Source organism: Cynocephalus volans, chromosome 12, assembly GCF_027409185.1.
Source record: "Cynocephalus volans isolate mCynVol1 chromosome 12, mCynVol1.pri, whole genome shotgun sequence".
Classification (NCBI taxonomy): Eukaryota; Metazoa; Chordata; class Mammalia; order Dermoptera; family Cynocephalidae; genus Cynocephalus; species Cynocephalus volans.
The window spans coordinates 9079845-9096312 of NC_084471.1; the positions used below are offsets into that span (position 1 = coordinate 9079845).

General features: G+C 41.2%; 1 protein-coding gene and 1 non-coding gene across 2 annotated transcripts; both read left to right on the top strand.

The window, feature by feature from the left end:
• The first annotated feature begins 245 nt into the window (after window positions 1-245).
• Window positions 246-16244, top strand: SNU13 (small nuclear ribonucleoprotein 13). The gene is made up of 3 exons (XM_063075350.1): window positions 246-354; window positions 12305-12425; window positions 14983-16244. The coding sequence occupies exons 1-3, from the start codon at window positions 352-354 to the stop codon at window positions 15243-15245; spliced, it is 387 nt and encodes a 128-aa protein (XP_062931420.1). The 5' UTR covers window positions 246-351; the 3' UTR covers window positions 15246-16244.
• TRNAI-GAU (transfer RNA isoleucine (anticodon GAU)) lies at window positions 3448-3521 on the top strand. The gene has a single exon. It is a non-coding gene; the product is annotated as a tRNA-Ile (tRNA).
• Window positions 16245-16468: the final 224 nt, after the last annotated feature.

The window sequence follows — 16468 nt, forward strand, 5'->3', positions numbered from 1 at the left end:
ACCGGCCATTCCTATATAGGATCCGAACCCGCGGCGGGAGCGGGAGCGTCGCTGCGCTCCCAGCGCCGCACTCTCCCGAGTGCACCACGGGATCGGCCCTCCGCCAGTAATTTGTAGCAGAACGCCGACAAACACAGCAAACCACGTTACCTAATACCCTAAAGCCGCTTCGGCTCCCGTCCCCCCTGAGGAGCGAGGTCCGCCCGTCTGCGTTGACGTCACTTCCGCTTCCTGCCGCGCGCACGGCCTCTTCCGCTCCTTCTTCTCCGCGGCTTTGGGGCTTCGTAGGTCAGTCCCCCTCGGACCTTAGCTGCACCCCTTCCGGAGTGGCGAGTCCGCGGAATCGCGGCCATGGTGAGTTGCGTGTGCCCGGCCAAAGGATCAGGAAGTGGGAGACTCGGGGTTCGGTTCACTCGCTAGCCTGTTGGAGGCTTAGAACATGCGCCGTCTCATCCGCCTGGCGCCGGGTCCCCACTGCTCGGTCCAGAGTGAGAACTCCGGCAGCCGCGGGGTCCCAACAGCCGGCCGGAGGCTAGAGCCCAGGAAGCCTCAGGGTCGCAGGCCCTGTGGTCGGGGGTACTTTGCAGCAGTCTGTTCGCGTGGCTGAAGGCCTCCGGTGAGCGGAGGGGACATGACCCAGCCTGGGAGCAAGAGATCAACTGGTCCACGTGGGAGAGGTAGAAAGTCGCGCGAAAATACCTGGTTCCATCACTTTTTTTTTTTTTTTTTTTTTTTTTGTCGTTTTTTCGTGACCGGCACTCAGCCAGTGAGTGCACTGGTCATTCCTATATAGGATCCGAACCCGCGGCGGGAGCGTCGCCGCGCTCCCAGCGCAGCACTCTACCGAGTGCGCCACGGGCTCGGCCCCATCACTTTTTTTATGTTTCTTTTCCCGCTATCCTCGAGGATGGCGTGGACGATTCGGATCGACCTCTCCCACCCACCCCACTCCTCCCTCATTGCTGCGTTCAGGAGAGGAAGATCTCTCCATGAGTCTGCGCCGAGTGCCCGCCGCCCGCCGCGAGTTACACTTGCCGGGGATGTAAAGGAGCCTTTGGCGTTTGGGAACTCTGGGTAACGTGGAGCGCCTGGAACGCAGGAAAGGCTCCTCCTGCGAGGTGATGGCCTCAGAAATCAGAGGTCCTGGTAGCACTACGTGTGGCCCCTCTAAACGCTTGGTTGTCTCCGACTTTTGATCATCTAGGGAGAGTTCCAAATAGTGTGGCCTGCTGTAGGTGGTTTTAGTCGGCACTTGGTAAGGAGGGAAGAGTTTGCAAAGCACTCACGTCCGTAGTGAGGTTTAATCCTTCCAACAGAGCTTAGATCCCGGCGGGTCTACCTTCACCCCCTTTACCCGTCGCCGCCCCCCGCCCAAGCCTGTTTAAAGGTTGGTACGTAGTTGAGCCTAGATCTTGACGCTTCTAAACCAGTGCTCGTCTTAACGCAGTTCTATTAAAAATTTTGGTCTCAGGTAGAATTTGCAGCAGTTTTCCTCACTAAAATGAGGGTAATAGTGCATGAGGATGTCGTGACGATCAAATGACATAATGCATATTAAACATCTGATCCTAATGCTTGGCATTGTGAGCACATAGTATTTGTTCCTAAATCGAAACCTTGCAGATTTTGGCCGTCTGGTGTACGGGGAAACTAAACCGATCAAACTAGGGATTTAAGTTAGCTAGTGGTATAATTTCATTCATTCACTTAATGCTTAAAGAAATTAAAAGCTGAATAAGTACACACTTAGCAAGTTTCATACAGTGTTTATAAGCTAGAAAGTTTGGTTTTAAAACTGAGTCTAATGTTTTTATTGGTTATTCTGGCTCTTGAAGTCTTCCCCTTTATGCATTTGATGTTCATTGAAAGTTGAGAATCCTAATTTTCAGAGATGTATTGTTGGAAACAATGGAAATATCTGGCATTTAAAAAAGTATTCTTATGAAAAGTGATTGGAATTAAAGTGTTATTGGGTCCTTTATTGTTTGGGAGGAGGTTGATGGTATTGATGAGCATTAGATTTGGATAAGTTAAGGACACTTTTGATTTCTCAGGTAGCCACAAAAAGAATAAAGATATAAGGATATAAGAATATAAAAGAATAAACTTCAAACCGGAGGGAAGGGGGAGTAATAATAAATCTAAAGGAAGAAAGAAAAATAAAGATAGGACAAATAGAAGGCACAAAAGGAGGAAGATTTGAACTCAATATGTCAATACTTAAATATATATTAAATATATAAAGGGACTGAATCCCCCAGTTAAAAGACAAATCGAAGTTTTAAAAATGAAAAGGATATGCTAATTAAAAAGTGTAGTGGGTTAGAAATCTTGATTTTCCTTTGATCTTAGAATAGGATTTTTAGGTAATGCATGAATGGAGCTAAAATGCTCTTGAGAAGGGGGCAAAAGTCCACAGATAAGTTTGGCAAAAGCCATCTCATCAATTCTAATCACTGTTTAGGGATGGGATTGTGTACTTTGACTATTTTAGGTCACTGGTTCGATTCCCATTCCGGCTTGAAAGACTATTAACTATCTAATCCACTGATTGTTCTTAAGATATGCTGAGAAACCTGCTAATTGTTGTTAAGATATGCTAAGGAAATTGCTGTAGGGAGGTATGTGGAAAAGAAAATGTTTACTGAGGACAAGCTGTTTGTTGGTGGATCGACTTAGCTTTTTACAGATTGCATTCTGGAATGTCACATTGTTAATTTACTGCTGTTACTAGTTTTGCACTGCCTGTTTTTATGTCCTTCTTTGATGATTGAATCAACTGATTTTTCTTGTGAAACTTCCTTGTCTTGTCAATTAAAAAAAAGATGGATTTTGAATCGCGGCTGCTCCCCTGATGGGTGACAGTCCCTCCAGGCCTTATTCATGTTACCTTGAGTGAATTCTTTCTTTTTCTTTTTTTTCTGTCTTTGTTATATAGAGGGAAGTTTAACAAAAAAGGTGAAATGTAGCCTTTAGAAACATCAAAAAGAAATAGTTTTAAGGCAAAGACATCAATAAAGATAGAGGGTGGCTGAAAAATAAGGTACAAATAAAATGAAAATGACATAATTATAAGAGGAAATAGACAAATGAATAACTATATATGTTGTTTTTTAAAAAGATATAATAGATCATGAAGCCAGAACATGAGTATGGAAATAAAGGGTTTGAACAACACTATGAATAAACTTGATCTGCATAGTGAATTTAGTGACTGTTACACCCAGCAACTACAGAAGACACTTTTCAAGCAAGGAACATTTCTAAACATTGGCCATGTACTGGGTCATAAAGCGAGCCCAACAAATTTTAAAAGATTGATAATAATAGTATTAGACCATGTTCTCCTAACCAAAATGCAAATAAGTTAGAAGTCAGTAACAAAGTATTTTGAAATGAAAATATGAATAGTTCATGAGTCAGATTGCAAAATTATAATGGAGTGTTGGCTGGTTAGCTCAGTTGGTTAGAGCATGGTGCTGATAACACCAAGGTCCAGGATTCAATCCCTGTACCGGCCAGCCACAAACAAACAAAGTGATGGAAATTCAAAGACAGAACTGAGTAATAATGAAAATACCACATAACAGAGCATGTAAAATACAGTGAAAGCATGACTTGGAGCTTGAAGTGCTTGTGCTAGGAGGAAAGGGGCTAAAAGTGTGGGGAAAAAAACAAAAGGATAAAATAACCCCAAAGAAAGTAGTAGGAAAGGAGAAAAAAAAAAAAAAAAAAAGGCAAAAAATTACCAAAATAGAAAATAGATCTTACTTTTGTTATAGTATGCACAAAATCAGAAGACAATTATTTGGAAAGTTCCCTGCAGCAAAAGTAATCAAGAAAATAAGAGAGAAGGTATGAATAAGGAGTGAAAGACATGGGGACATAATCTGCAAAAGTTAAAAAGAAAGGATGTTAGGAACAATTTTATACCTATAAATATAGAAACTTTGATGAAATGAACAGATGACTAAAGAAATATAATTTATCAAAACCAATTCAAGTAAATATAGAAAAACTGAAAAATAAGTTAAAATGTTTCAACGTGAAAAAACTAGGTCTAGTTTTTTAACATAGCTGTATTGACATGATTTACATACCATAAAGTTTACCTGTTTAAGGTATGTAAACTCAATGGTTTTTCATATGTTTACACAGTTGTGCAACATTCACGGTATCTAATTTTAGAGGATTTTTATCAACCCCAAAAAGAAACCTTATACCCATTAGCTAATAGATTAAAAAATAAAATAAGAAATCTTAGGTTGTTTCTATCTGAGAAACGCAAAATTGTTTAACATTAGAAAAGCTGAAAGAAAAATAGAGAAAAATTTTATTCGTCTGAGTCAATGCAAAAAATTCTGATAAAATTCAACACCAGTTCATTTATGAATTGTGAAGAAATGCTTAGTACAGTATACTGAGAAATGAAGTGAATTTTCTTAACCTGAAGTATCTAGGTATAAATCTAAAAGATATTAAACCTTTATGGAGAAAATTATAAAAAGCACTAACAAGCTAAGTATACACAAGGGTACTTCAAAGAGCTCATGGAAAAATAGAACTAAAGATACTACAAATCTTTTCATGAACTTTTTGAAGACCCCGCCTACATTCTAATGAATTGACAGATTCTTTATCCTAAAGGTGTTTTTCCCGAATTGGGATTACATCAGATCTATAAATCAAACAGTCGAGACAGACTGTTTTTGTAGACCTTGGAGAGCTGGTTCTAAAATGTATGGGAAAGGCCAGCCCGTGGCTGACTTGGGAGAGTGCGGTGCTGATAACACCAAGGCCATGGGTTCGGATCCCTATATAGGGATGGCCGGTTGGCTCACTTGGGAGAGTGTGGTGCTGACAACACCAAGCCAAGGGTTATGATCCCCTTACCGGTCATCTTTAAAAAAAAAAAAAAAAAAAAAAAAAAAGGCAAACTGAATATAAACTGAATATCCCTAAATGTATATCAAATTCCTAACCACAGGGAGAAAATTAATTTAAATAGCTTTTGAACATAGTATTCTCACTGGATGGCTTTGGCAGGATATATCCTAAGAACAAAAAAATTTCGACCTTTGTGAGTTTGTCAGTAGAGGTGGTATTGGTGTAGCAATTCTGAAACCATTTTGTGTGCATTGCAGTGTAGAATGAGTGAGAAAAAATTTTTTTATTTTAATTTTTATTTATTTATTTTTAAAATTTATTATTATTATTATTTTTTTTTTATTTTGTCAATATACAATGTGGTTGATTATTGTGGCCCATTACCGAAACCTCCCTCTCTCCTCCCTCTCCCCCCTCCCTCCCAACAATGTCCTTTCAGTTTGCTTGTTTTGTCAACTTCAAGGAATTGTAATTGTTATGTCTTCTTCTCCCCCTCCCCCCCGCTGGTTGTGTGTGTGTGTGTGTGTGTGTGTGTGTGTGTGTGTGTGTGAATTTACTTATTTATTTTTATCTCCCACCAATAAGTGAGAACATGTGGTATTTCTCTTTCTGTGCCTGACTTGTTTCACTTAATATAATTCTTTCTAAGTCCATCCATGTTGTTGCAAATGGCAGTATTTCATTCTTTTTTATAGCTGAGTAGTATTCCATTGTGTAGATATACCACATTTTCCGTATCCACTCATCCGATGATGGACATTTGGGCTGGTTCCAACTCTTGGCTATTGTAAAGAGTGCTGCGATGAACATTGGGGAACAGGTATACCTTCGACTTGATGATTTCCATTCCTCTGGGTATATTCCCAGCAGTGGGATAGCTGGGTCATATGGTAGATCTATCTGCAATTGTTTGAGGAACCTCCATACCATTTTCCATAGAGGCTGCACCATTTTGCAGTCCCACCAACAATGTATGAGAGTTCCTTTTTCTCCCCAATCTCACCAGCATTTATCGTTCAGAGTCTTTTGGATTTTAGCCATCCTAACTGGGGTTAGATGGTATCTCAGTGTGGTTTTGATTTGCATTTCCCGGATGCTGAGTGATGTTGAGCATTTTTTCATATGTCTGTTGGCCATTTGTATATCTTCCTTAGAGAAATGCCTACTTAGCTCTTTTGCCCATTTTTTAATTGGGTTGCTTGTTTTCTTCTTGTAAAGTTGTTTGAGTTCCTTGTATATTCTGGATATTAATCCTTTGTCGGATGTATATTTTGCAAATATTTTCTCCCATTCTGTTGGTTGTCTTTTAACTCTTAATTGTTTCTTTTGCTGTGCAGAAGCTCTTTAGTTTGATACATTCCCATTTGTTTATTTTTCCTTTGGTTGCCTGTGCTTTTGGGGTCATATTCATGAAGTCTGTGTCCAGTCCTACTTCCTGAAGTGTTTCTCCTATGTTTTAAGAAGTTTTATTGTTTCAGGGTGTATATTTAATTCTTGAATCCATTTTGAGTTGACTTTAGTGTATGGTGAAAGGTGTGGGTCTAGTTTCATTCTCCTGCATATTGATATCCAGTTCTCCCAGCGCCATTTGCTAAATAGGCAGTCTCTTCCCCAGTGTATAGGCTTGGTGCCTTTGTCAAAGATCAGATGGCTGTAGGTGTGTGGGTTGATTTCTGGGTTCTCTATTCTATTCCATTGATCAGTGTGTCTTTTTATGCCAGTACCATACTGTTTTGGTTATTATAGCTTTGTAGTATAGTTTAAAGTCAGGTAGTGTTATGCCTCCAGCTTTATTTTTTTTTGCTCAGCGTTGCTTTGGCTATGCGTGGTCTTTTGTTATTCCATATAAATGTCTGGATAGTTCTTTCCATTTCTGAGAAAAATGTCATTGGAATTTTGATGGGGATTGCATTGAATTTGTATATCACTTTGGGTAGTATGGACATTTTCACTATGTTGATTCTTCCAATCCAGGAGCATGAGATATCTTTCCATCTTCTTGTATCCTCTCTAATTTCTCTCAGCAGTGGTTTGTAGTTCTCATTATAGAGATTTTTCACATCCTTGGTTAACTCAATTCCTAAGGTTTTTTTTTTTTTTTTTTTTTTTTTTTGGTGGCTAATGTAAATGGGCAGGCTTTCTTGATTTCTCTTTCTGCATGTTCATTATTGGAGAAAAGAAATGCTACTGATTTTTGTGTGTTGATTTTGTATCCTGCTACTGTGCTGAAATCATTTATCAACTCCAAATTTTTTTTGTAGAGGCTTTAGGCTGTTCGATATATAGGATCATGTCATCTGCAAACAGGGACAGTTAGAATTCATCTTTTCCAATCTGGATGCCCTTTATTTCCTTCTCTTCTCTGATTACTCTGGCTAGTACTTCCAACACTATGTTGAATAGGAGTGGTGAGAGTGGGCATCCTTGTCTAGTTCTTGTTCTTAAAGGAAAAGCTTTCAGCTTTTCCCCATTCAGGATGATATTGGCAGTGGGTTTATCATATATGGCTTTAATTATGTTGAGATACTTTCCATCTATACCTAACTTACAGAGGATCTTTGTTATGAATGAATGTTGAATTTTATCAAATGCTTTTTCAGCATCTATAGAGATGATCATATGGTCCTTGTGTTTGAGTTTATTAATATGGTGTATCACATTTATTGATTTGCGTATGTTGAACCAACCTTGCATCCCTGGGATGAATCCCACTTGACGGTGGTGAATAATTTTACGTATGTGTTGCTGTATTCTGTTTGCTAGTATTTTAGTGAGGATTTTTGCATCTATATTCGTCAAGGATATCGGCCTGTAGTTTTCTTTTTTGGTTATATCTTTATACCTGGTTTTGGTATCAGGATGATGTTTGCTTCATAGAATGAGTTTGGGAGATTTGCGTCTGTTTCAGTCTTTTGGAATAGTTTGTAAAGAATCGGTGTCAATTCCTCTTTGAATGTCTGGTAAAATTCTGCTGTGAATCCATCTGGTCCTGGGTTTTTCTTTGTTGGGAGCCTTCTGATAACAGCTTCAATCTCCATTATTGTTATTGGTCTGTTCAGATTTTCTACTTCTTCATGGCTCAGTTTTGGGAGCTTGTGTGTGTCCAGAAATTTATCCATTTCCTCCAGCTTTTCAAATTTGTTGGCGTATAGTTGTTTATAGTAGTCTCGAATGATTCCTTCTATTTCAGATGAATCAGTTGTAATATCACCTTTTTCATTTCTAATTTTTGTTATTTGAATCTTCTCTCTCTTTTTTTTTTGTTAGCCATGCTAATGGTTTGTCAATTTTATTTATCTTTTCAAAAAACCAACTTTTTGATTCATTGATCTTTTGTATTGTTTTTTGGGTTTCAATTTCATTAAGTTCTGCTCTGATCTTAATGATTTATTTCCGTCTGCTAACTTTAGGTTTGGATTGTTCTTGTTTTTCTAGTTCTTGAAGGTGAAGTGTTAGGTTGTTCACTTGCCATCTTTCCATTCTTCTGAGGTGAGCATTTAATGCAATAAATTTCCCCCTTAGTACTGCTCTTGCAGTATCCCACAGGTTTTGGTATGATGTATCATTATTTTCATTAGTTTCAATAAGGTTTTGATTTCCTGCTTCATTTCTTCTTGAACCCATATGTCATTAAGTAGAATGCTGTTTAATTTCCATGTGTTTGTATAGTTTCCAGAATTTCGTTTGTTATTGATTTCTAATTTTAATCCATTGTGGTCCGAAAAAATACATGGGATAATTCCAATTTTTTTGAATTTGTTGAGACTTGATTTGTGACCGAATATGTGATCTATCCTGGAGAATGATCCATGTGCTGATGAGAAGAATGAATATTCTGAGGTTGTTGGATGGAATGTTCTGTAGATATCTGCCAAGTCTAATTGGTCTAGAGTATTGTTTAGCTCTTGTGTTTCTCTGCTGATTCTTTGCCTAGATGATCTATCCAGTATTGACAGTGGGGTGTTCAGGTCCCCTGCTATTATGGTATTAGTGTCTATTTCCTTCTTTAGGTCTAATAGAGTTTGTTTTATAAATCTGGCTGCTCCAACGTTGGGTGTGTATATATTTTTGATTGTTATGTCTTCTTGATGGATCAATCCTTTTATCATTATGTAGTGTCCCTCATTGTCTCTTTTTACGCTTTTTAGTTTAAAGTCTATTTTATCATATATAAGAATAGCTACTCCAGCTCGTTTTTCTTTTCTGTTTGCATGGTAAATCTTTTTCCATCCTTTCACTCTTAGTCTATGTGAGTCTTTATGGGTGAGGTGTGTCTCTTGAAGGCAGCATATAGTTGGGTCCTCCTTTTTAATCCAGTCAGCCAGTGTGTGTCTTTTGATTGGGGAATTTAAGCCTATCACATTAAGAGTTGTTATTGAAAAGTGTTGATTTATTCCTCGCATTTTATTGATTATTGTTTGGTTGTCTTAGGTGTCTTTTGTTCCTTGCTTTCTGATTTACTGTTTGTTTTCTGTGTTTGTTGGTTCCTTAAGTTGTAGATAGCCTTTCTGTTTGTTTGTTTTCTCTTCATGAATGCCATTTTTATTATACTGGTAGGTTTAGATTTTTCTTGGGTTTTTATGGCAGTGGTAGTTATTTTTCAGGAACCAAACCCAGTACTCCCTTGAGAATTTCTTGTAAGGGTGGTCGTTTGGTGGTGAACTCCCGCAGTTTTTGTTTGTCTGAGAAATATACTATTTGCCCTTCATTTCGGAAGGATAGCCTTGCAGGGTAGAGTATTCTTGGCTGACAATCTCTGTCTTTTAGTATTTTGAATATATCATCCCATTCCTTTCTGGCTTTCAGGGTTTGTGATGAAAAGTCTGATGTTAGCCTGATTGGAGCTCCCTTATAGGTGATTTGATGCTTCTCTCTTGCTTTTAAGATTCTCTCTTTGTCTTTGAGTTTTGCCAGTTTGACTATAACATGTCTTGGAGAAGGCCTTTTTGGGTTGAATACGTTTGGAGATTGTGGAGCTTCCAGGATCTGACGATGTGTGATTTTTCCTATACCTGGGAAGTTTCCTGCCACTATTTTGTTGAATATGTTTTCAGTGCAATCTCCTTTTTCCTCCCCTTCTGGGATACCCATGACTCGGATATTTGAGTGCTTAAGGTTGTCTGATATCTCTCTCAGATTTTCTTCAATGCCTTTGATTCTTTTTTCTTTATTTTTGTCTGCTTGTGTTATTTCAAACAGCCCATCTTCAAGTTCAGAGGTTCTCTCTTCAACTTCCACAAGCCTGCTGGTTAAACTCTCCGTTGTGTTTTTTATTTCAGTGAATAGCTTCTTCAGTTCAGCAAGTTCTGCTACATTTTTTTCCAGGGCATTGATTTCCTTGTACATTTCCTCTTTCAGGTCCTGTATACTTTTCCTCGTTTCATCGTGATGTCTAGCTGAGTTTTCTTGTATCTCATTCAGTTTCCTTAGAATTATCACTCGAAATTCCTTGTCAGTCATTTCAAGGGCTTCTTGTTCTATAGGATCTAGAGCTTGAGAATTATTATCCTTTGGTGGTGTACTTTCTTGATTTTTTGTATTTCTGGTATCTTTTCTTTGATGTTTATTCATTGTGGCAGGGGGTTTCACAGTCCATAGGTTTGACACTATTGACTGACGAAGATGTTGCTGTGGTTGCCAATTTGGTATGGCTGCCTCAGTGACTGCTCAGTTGGCCACTAGTGCCTTATGTGTGTGGTTGCCTTGGGTCTTGGGCCTCTGGGGAGCCACCTCTCTGGTCAGCTTGGACTCGGCCGGGCTGCTGGATCATGGGGCGGTACCGCAGGGTGCGTGGTCTCTGCTGAGCTTCCACCTCCGGTGCTGGACTTCTCCCTGTCCGTGCACTCTGGGCCGGGCTGCTTGGATGGCGGAGGCACAGCAGAGCGTGTGGTCTCTACGGAGCTTCCCCTTCCCCTGCTGGATGTCTCCCTGCTCCGTGCATGCTAGGCTGGGCTTGGGATGGAGCCGGGTGGCGGCAGTGAAGCCTACCTGCTGCTGGATCATGTGGCAGCCGCCCCCCCACAGGGTGTGTGGACTCTACGGAGCTTCTGTCTCCCCTGCTGGACATCTCTGTGCTCCGTACGCATTGGGCCGGGCTGCTGGATCACGTGGCAGCGGTGTTGTCCCTGTGGAGTTCCCACCTCCCCTGCTGGACATCTGTCTGCTCCATGTGCACTAGGCTGGGCTGAGAATGGAGCTGGGTGCCTGCGGTGAAGCCTACCTGCTGGATCACATAGTGGCAGCCCCACAGGGTGTGTGGTTTCTGCGGAGACTCCGCCTCCTTTGCCGGACGTCTCCCCACTCTTTGCGCACTGGGCTGGGCTGGGAATGGAGCCGGATGGCGGCGGTGAAGCCAATCTGCCGGATCGTGCGACGGCGGCCCCGCAGGGCATGTGGTCTCCACGGAGCTTCTGCCTCCGCCACTGGACGTCTCCCCATTCTGTATGCATTTGATGTTATGTTTTTATAGTTTAAATCAGTTGATTTGTGGGAGAGTGACGCTCGGGACCGTCTATTCCGCCATCTTGACTGGAAGTCTCCTTAATTTTTATTTTTTAAAGATGACCGGTAAGGAGATCTTAACCCTTGACTTGGTGTTGCCATCACCACTCTCTCTCAAGTGAGCATACCAGCCATCCCTATATGGGATCCGAACCCGTGGCCTTGGTGTTATCAGCACCGCACTCTCCCAAGAGAGCCATGGGCCAGCCCCGAGAAAATATTTTGATGTGTTGGAAACCAGGGGTCTCAGGACTGAAGGAGATTTGTATATGGAATAGAGATGGAAAGAGACTTTAATGCTACATTTACTGTAAATTATACCTTAATTTTGATTTGGTAAATTAGGGGTAGAATATGGAAATTCAAATTTCTTTTTTCTTTCTTTTTTTTTTTTTTGTCTTTTTCGTGACCGGCACTCAGCCAGTGAGTGCACCGGTCATTCCTTTATAGGATCCGAACCCACGGCAGGAGCGTCGCTGCGCTCCTAGCGCCACACTCTCCCGAGTGCGCCACGGGCTCAGCCCTGGAAATTCAAATTTCAAGATTACTCCATGTGACTCAAATGAGTGCTGAACTTTGGGAGCTTATTTATAATTCATTTATTATAATATTACCAAGCTTTAGGCAAAAGACAGGCAAATAAAAGTATGCATAGCTTTAGTATACACTGTTCAACTCTATAATTGCTAACCTTATTTTTTTTTTAACATAAGTAGTATATTTTAGTTTTTTGTGAGCTGGAAATCGGCAGGCCACTGTTAGTCATTAACTATGTGTGTTTGGGGGTGAGGGGGAGCAGGGAAGGTGGCCACTACGTCTCTCAGTTGTTGATTATTAATATTTTGTAACTTGTTTGGAACAACTTCTGGTTCAGTTTGATTGATGCTCTTGTTCTACCCCCACCCTCTGCCCACAGACTGAGGCTGATGTAAATCCGAAGGCCTATCCCCTCGCAGATGCACACCTCACCAAGAAATTGTTGGATCTTGTTCAGCAGTCATGTAACTACAAACAGCTTCGGAAAGGAGCCAATGAGGGTAAGACAGACATGGAGTGCTGCTGGGGAAGTGTTAAAAGTACCTGTCTCTGACTAGCTGGCCAGCTCCATTGGTTAGAGTGTGGTGTTATAACGCCTAGCTCAAGAGTTTGGATTCTCATACTGGTCAGCCACACACAGACACACAAAAGGTTCCTGTCTGTCTCTGGGGCCTGTGGTCAAGATTTCCAATTTGGAAGGAGGTCTGGGTACCAATGGGAGGACTTAAGAGCAGCATTTTGGCATTAAGTTCTAAAGGCATTAGGGTTAAGAATTTTTTTAGACCCATCAGTTGTTAACATATTGCCACATTTACCTTCTTTTTCTCTTTCTATATGTGTACTGTATTTGTTTGTTTTTGCTGAACCATTTGAAAAGCAGTTGTAGGGACTTTTTGTATTAACTTTGTGACTTCCCAGAGCAATCAGAAGGAAAGGGATATTAATGGTTTTTCGCATTTATGATAACATGGGTATCATGAATTAATTTCACTTGATTCCCAGAAACATTCTCCTTTTGTTTTGTTTTAAAAGGCAATATTTTAGTAGAGTAATTATATATGCCGTGATACTTCTGCCCAGAGATGATATAGAATACTCTTGTTTTGAGGGGTTCTTTTGTAGGCTGGCTTGTATGGTGATCCAAGCCTTTGACCTTGCTGTTGTAAGTCTGTGCTCTAACCAACTAAGCTAACTGGCCAGTCCTAGAATGCTCTCGTTTTAATAGATACCAAGTAGTTTGCTGTGGAAAAGTTGTTTTATCTTTGAAGGTATTAATTGAAACAGCAGGGATTTTGTCAACTGTGTTTGAGATTTAGAAGAACCATTACAATTGCTTTACATGTGTTGCTGAAAGAAGATAAAGAAAACTGTCATATCACATCGTAACAATGTATCTGTCGTTATGGTGCTCTTTTCAACCCTGTTCTTCACACTGCAGTAACTGCAGGGCCAGTATAGCCTTGGCCTGAGTTCTTGCTCCTCCGGTAGATGACGACTCACAGAGACAGTACCATCTTATTTCCTCTTGATAGATCTTGTGTGGCACTGGGCCCAAAAGTGCCCAGGACTGACAGGTCCTTGAATGGAGGTGCTCAGTCTCATCTGCTTCAGTTCATGATGTACTCACTAGGAGTCTAGGGAGGGAAGGGCAACAATTTCCTGTGCCTCTCCATCAGTTTTAAGTATTTAGTCTTCCCCTGTTTATTAATTGCCTACTGTGTGCCAGGCACATGTCTAGTGGAAGACATTTTTAATATGTCTGGTGGTAAAGAATGTTATAAAGGTATTTAAAAGTAAGGGAATGGGAATGGCTGTGGTGGGATCTTTTTAGATGGGGTATTCAGGAAGGTTTTTCTGAGGGGCTAAAGTTTGAGCAGAGAACTGAATACATAAGGGTGTTGGGAGAAACATTTTTAGGCATAGTGCAGAGGCGTGCTTGAGGGATCCTAAGGAGGCAGGTGAGAAGTAACTAGGAGATCTCGTGAGACCATTTTTAGCAATTTATATTTTTATCTGAGTGCAATGGGAAACTATTGGAAAGATTTTGACCAGCAGGATTAACATGAGCTGACTTAATGCTTTTAAAATGAATCACTCCGTAATTTTAAAAAAGAACTAAAAAGGAAAAAAAAAATCACTCCATGGCTTTTGTGTGGAGAGTAAACTATAGTAATATCAGTAGAAACTAACATATTTTGCATTTACCATGTGCTGGGCATTCTTTTTAACTTGCTTAATCCTTTTGAGAATCCTATTAGGTAGAATTACTGTATTGTGTTATTCTATAGATGATACAAATGTGGGAAGTTAAACATCTTACCCAAGGTCATGTGCCTCATGAGAGTGAGAGCCAGGATTTGGATTCAGGCAGTGTGGCTGTAGAGTCTGTGCTCTAATGTAGAGTGTGATTCGTGTAGAGTGTGTAATCCACGGATTAGCACCGGACAAGAGACAGGAGTAAGATTTGAAACAGTGCTGTTGCTTGTGGTGTGATCTTTCCAGAAGTATTGATCATGGCAGATTGGGATAGGAAAACCCTGATCCTTGGTCATGGATAGCTTGAAAAGTGCTACACTGTACTGCTTTGTGCTGGCAGGGGCTTGTGTGGAAACCAGGCAAGAAATGATGGTGACTTGGACAAGTGTGGTAGCAGAGGAGAGGAAAGACATGGTCAGATTCAGGATGTGGGTTTTTGTTTGTTTCTTTTTTGGCAGCTGGCCAGTGTGGGGATCTGAACCCTTGACCCTTGGTATTGTCAGCACCATGCTCTACCAGCTGAACCAGCCAGCCAGCCTTCAGGATGTGTTTTGAAGACAGAAGTAACGGGTTTAATGTAGGGTTTGAGAAAGAGACACTGAAGATGTCTGAAGAGATATTGAAGATGTTTGAATCCGTTATCACGTCTCAGGCTGCTCCCAGATACAGAGAACTGCTTGTGCCTGGGTGTTTTGTCCAGTTTTCTTGCAACTGTTAATCTTTTCCCTGGAAATTGCTTTGTTGTAGCTGCCCTGCCCAAGCCCCACATCACCTATTTGCCTCATGTCCTTGTCTCCACAGCCACCAAAACCCTCAACAGGGGCATCTCTGAGTTCATTGTGATGGCTGCGGATGCTGAGCCCCTGGAGATCATTTTGCACCTTCCTCTGCTGTGTGAAGACAAGAACGTGCCCTACGTGTTTGTGCGCTCCAAGCAAGCCCTGGGGCGGGCCTGTGGGGTCTCCAGGCCTGTCATCGCCTGTTCTGTCACGATCAAAGAAGGCTCCCAGCTGAAACAGCAGATCCAGTCCATTCAGCAGTCCATTGAAAGGCTTTTAGTCTAAGCCTGTGTCCTCTGGCACGCTCTCCCTGCTGACTCCTCCCCCTGAGGTTGTGTATCATATTGTCTGTGTTAGCATGTGGTATTTTCGGCTACTTTTTATTGTTATAAAGTGTTGTAGCACTAAATCTGGTTTCTGGATTTTTGTAGTTTTGTTTTGTTTTACAGGGTTGTTTCACCCCCTTCTCTCTTTCCACCTTCTCTCTGCCATCCTTTTATTCTCCCTTTTGAAAAACAAACTAATGCCCAGAATAGACAGCAGCAGGATGGCGGCACCATTTAAAGGCAGGAAGAGCCGGGAGAAACCTGAGCCCACATAGAGATCTGGTTCCAGTTTTCATCTGCTAACTTCCTACTGTGTGCAGGGTGTGATGGAAGTAAACACTGTGCACCCTGTATCCCTAGGGCCTGGCATAAGGATTCTTTCCATCCATGTTAGAATGATTGGGGAGTTTCCTTTGTTCTCTAGGGGATTATGTACTACTTGGGGAGGAAGCATGTGTTCTATGAGGTTGTTAGGCTTATGTCCAAGTGTCATTTGCTAATTTACCCCTGCTGTTTGCTTTTGTTAACATAATATTATGTTCTCCCTACCCACCCCCAACCGTGCCCCTGAGGGTGGCAGGACAGCAGCAAAGAGATGTGCTGCAGGATTCCAGAGGTGGTCTGGGTGAGTTAGGCGTGGGACAGTTTACCTACACCTTGAGAGTGGCAGAAGCAAAGAGGGTCAACTGGTGTGGAGTGAAGGATTCTGGGAAAATCATGGAGACCTGGCTGGAAGCTACAGCGGAGACGATGGAATCCAAAGAAGCGTCTCTTTGGTGAATGTGGGGGGAGTTTCTTCATTGGACACTTGGCACCAGCTCTGAGATCCAGTACCCCTGTTTCCTGCCACAGTGTGCGTCAGATGTATTCTTTATCACATGAGGGGAGTGCTAATATGTCACTCATTCTTGTGAGCATCCTAATAAAGAAATATACTCATATTCCAATTTAAAGAAAATGTGGCAGTGCCTGATTCTTGGTAGGCATCCAGCTAATATTTGAAGAAATGCTTAGCAATACCACAGTGGTTGTAGCTTAAACCAAAAAGCTATGGAAAAAATCATCACTTCCTACCAGATAGTTCCTCATTTGTAAGTTCAAAATGTCTTCTCGTATGAATTCAATCAGTGGAGGGATGCTATCGCTTTAGAACAGACATTTTCAGCCTCAGCGCTGTTGACA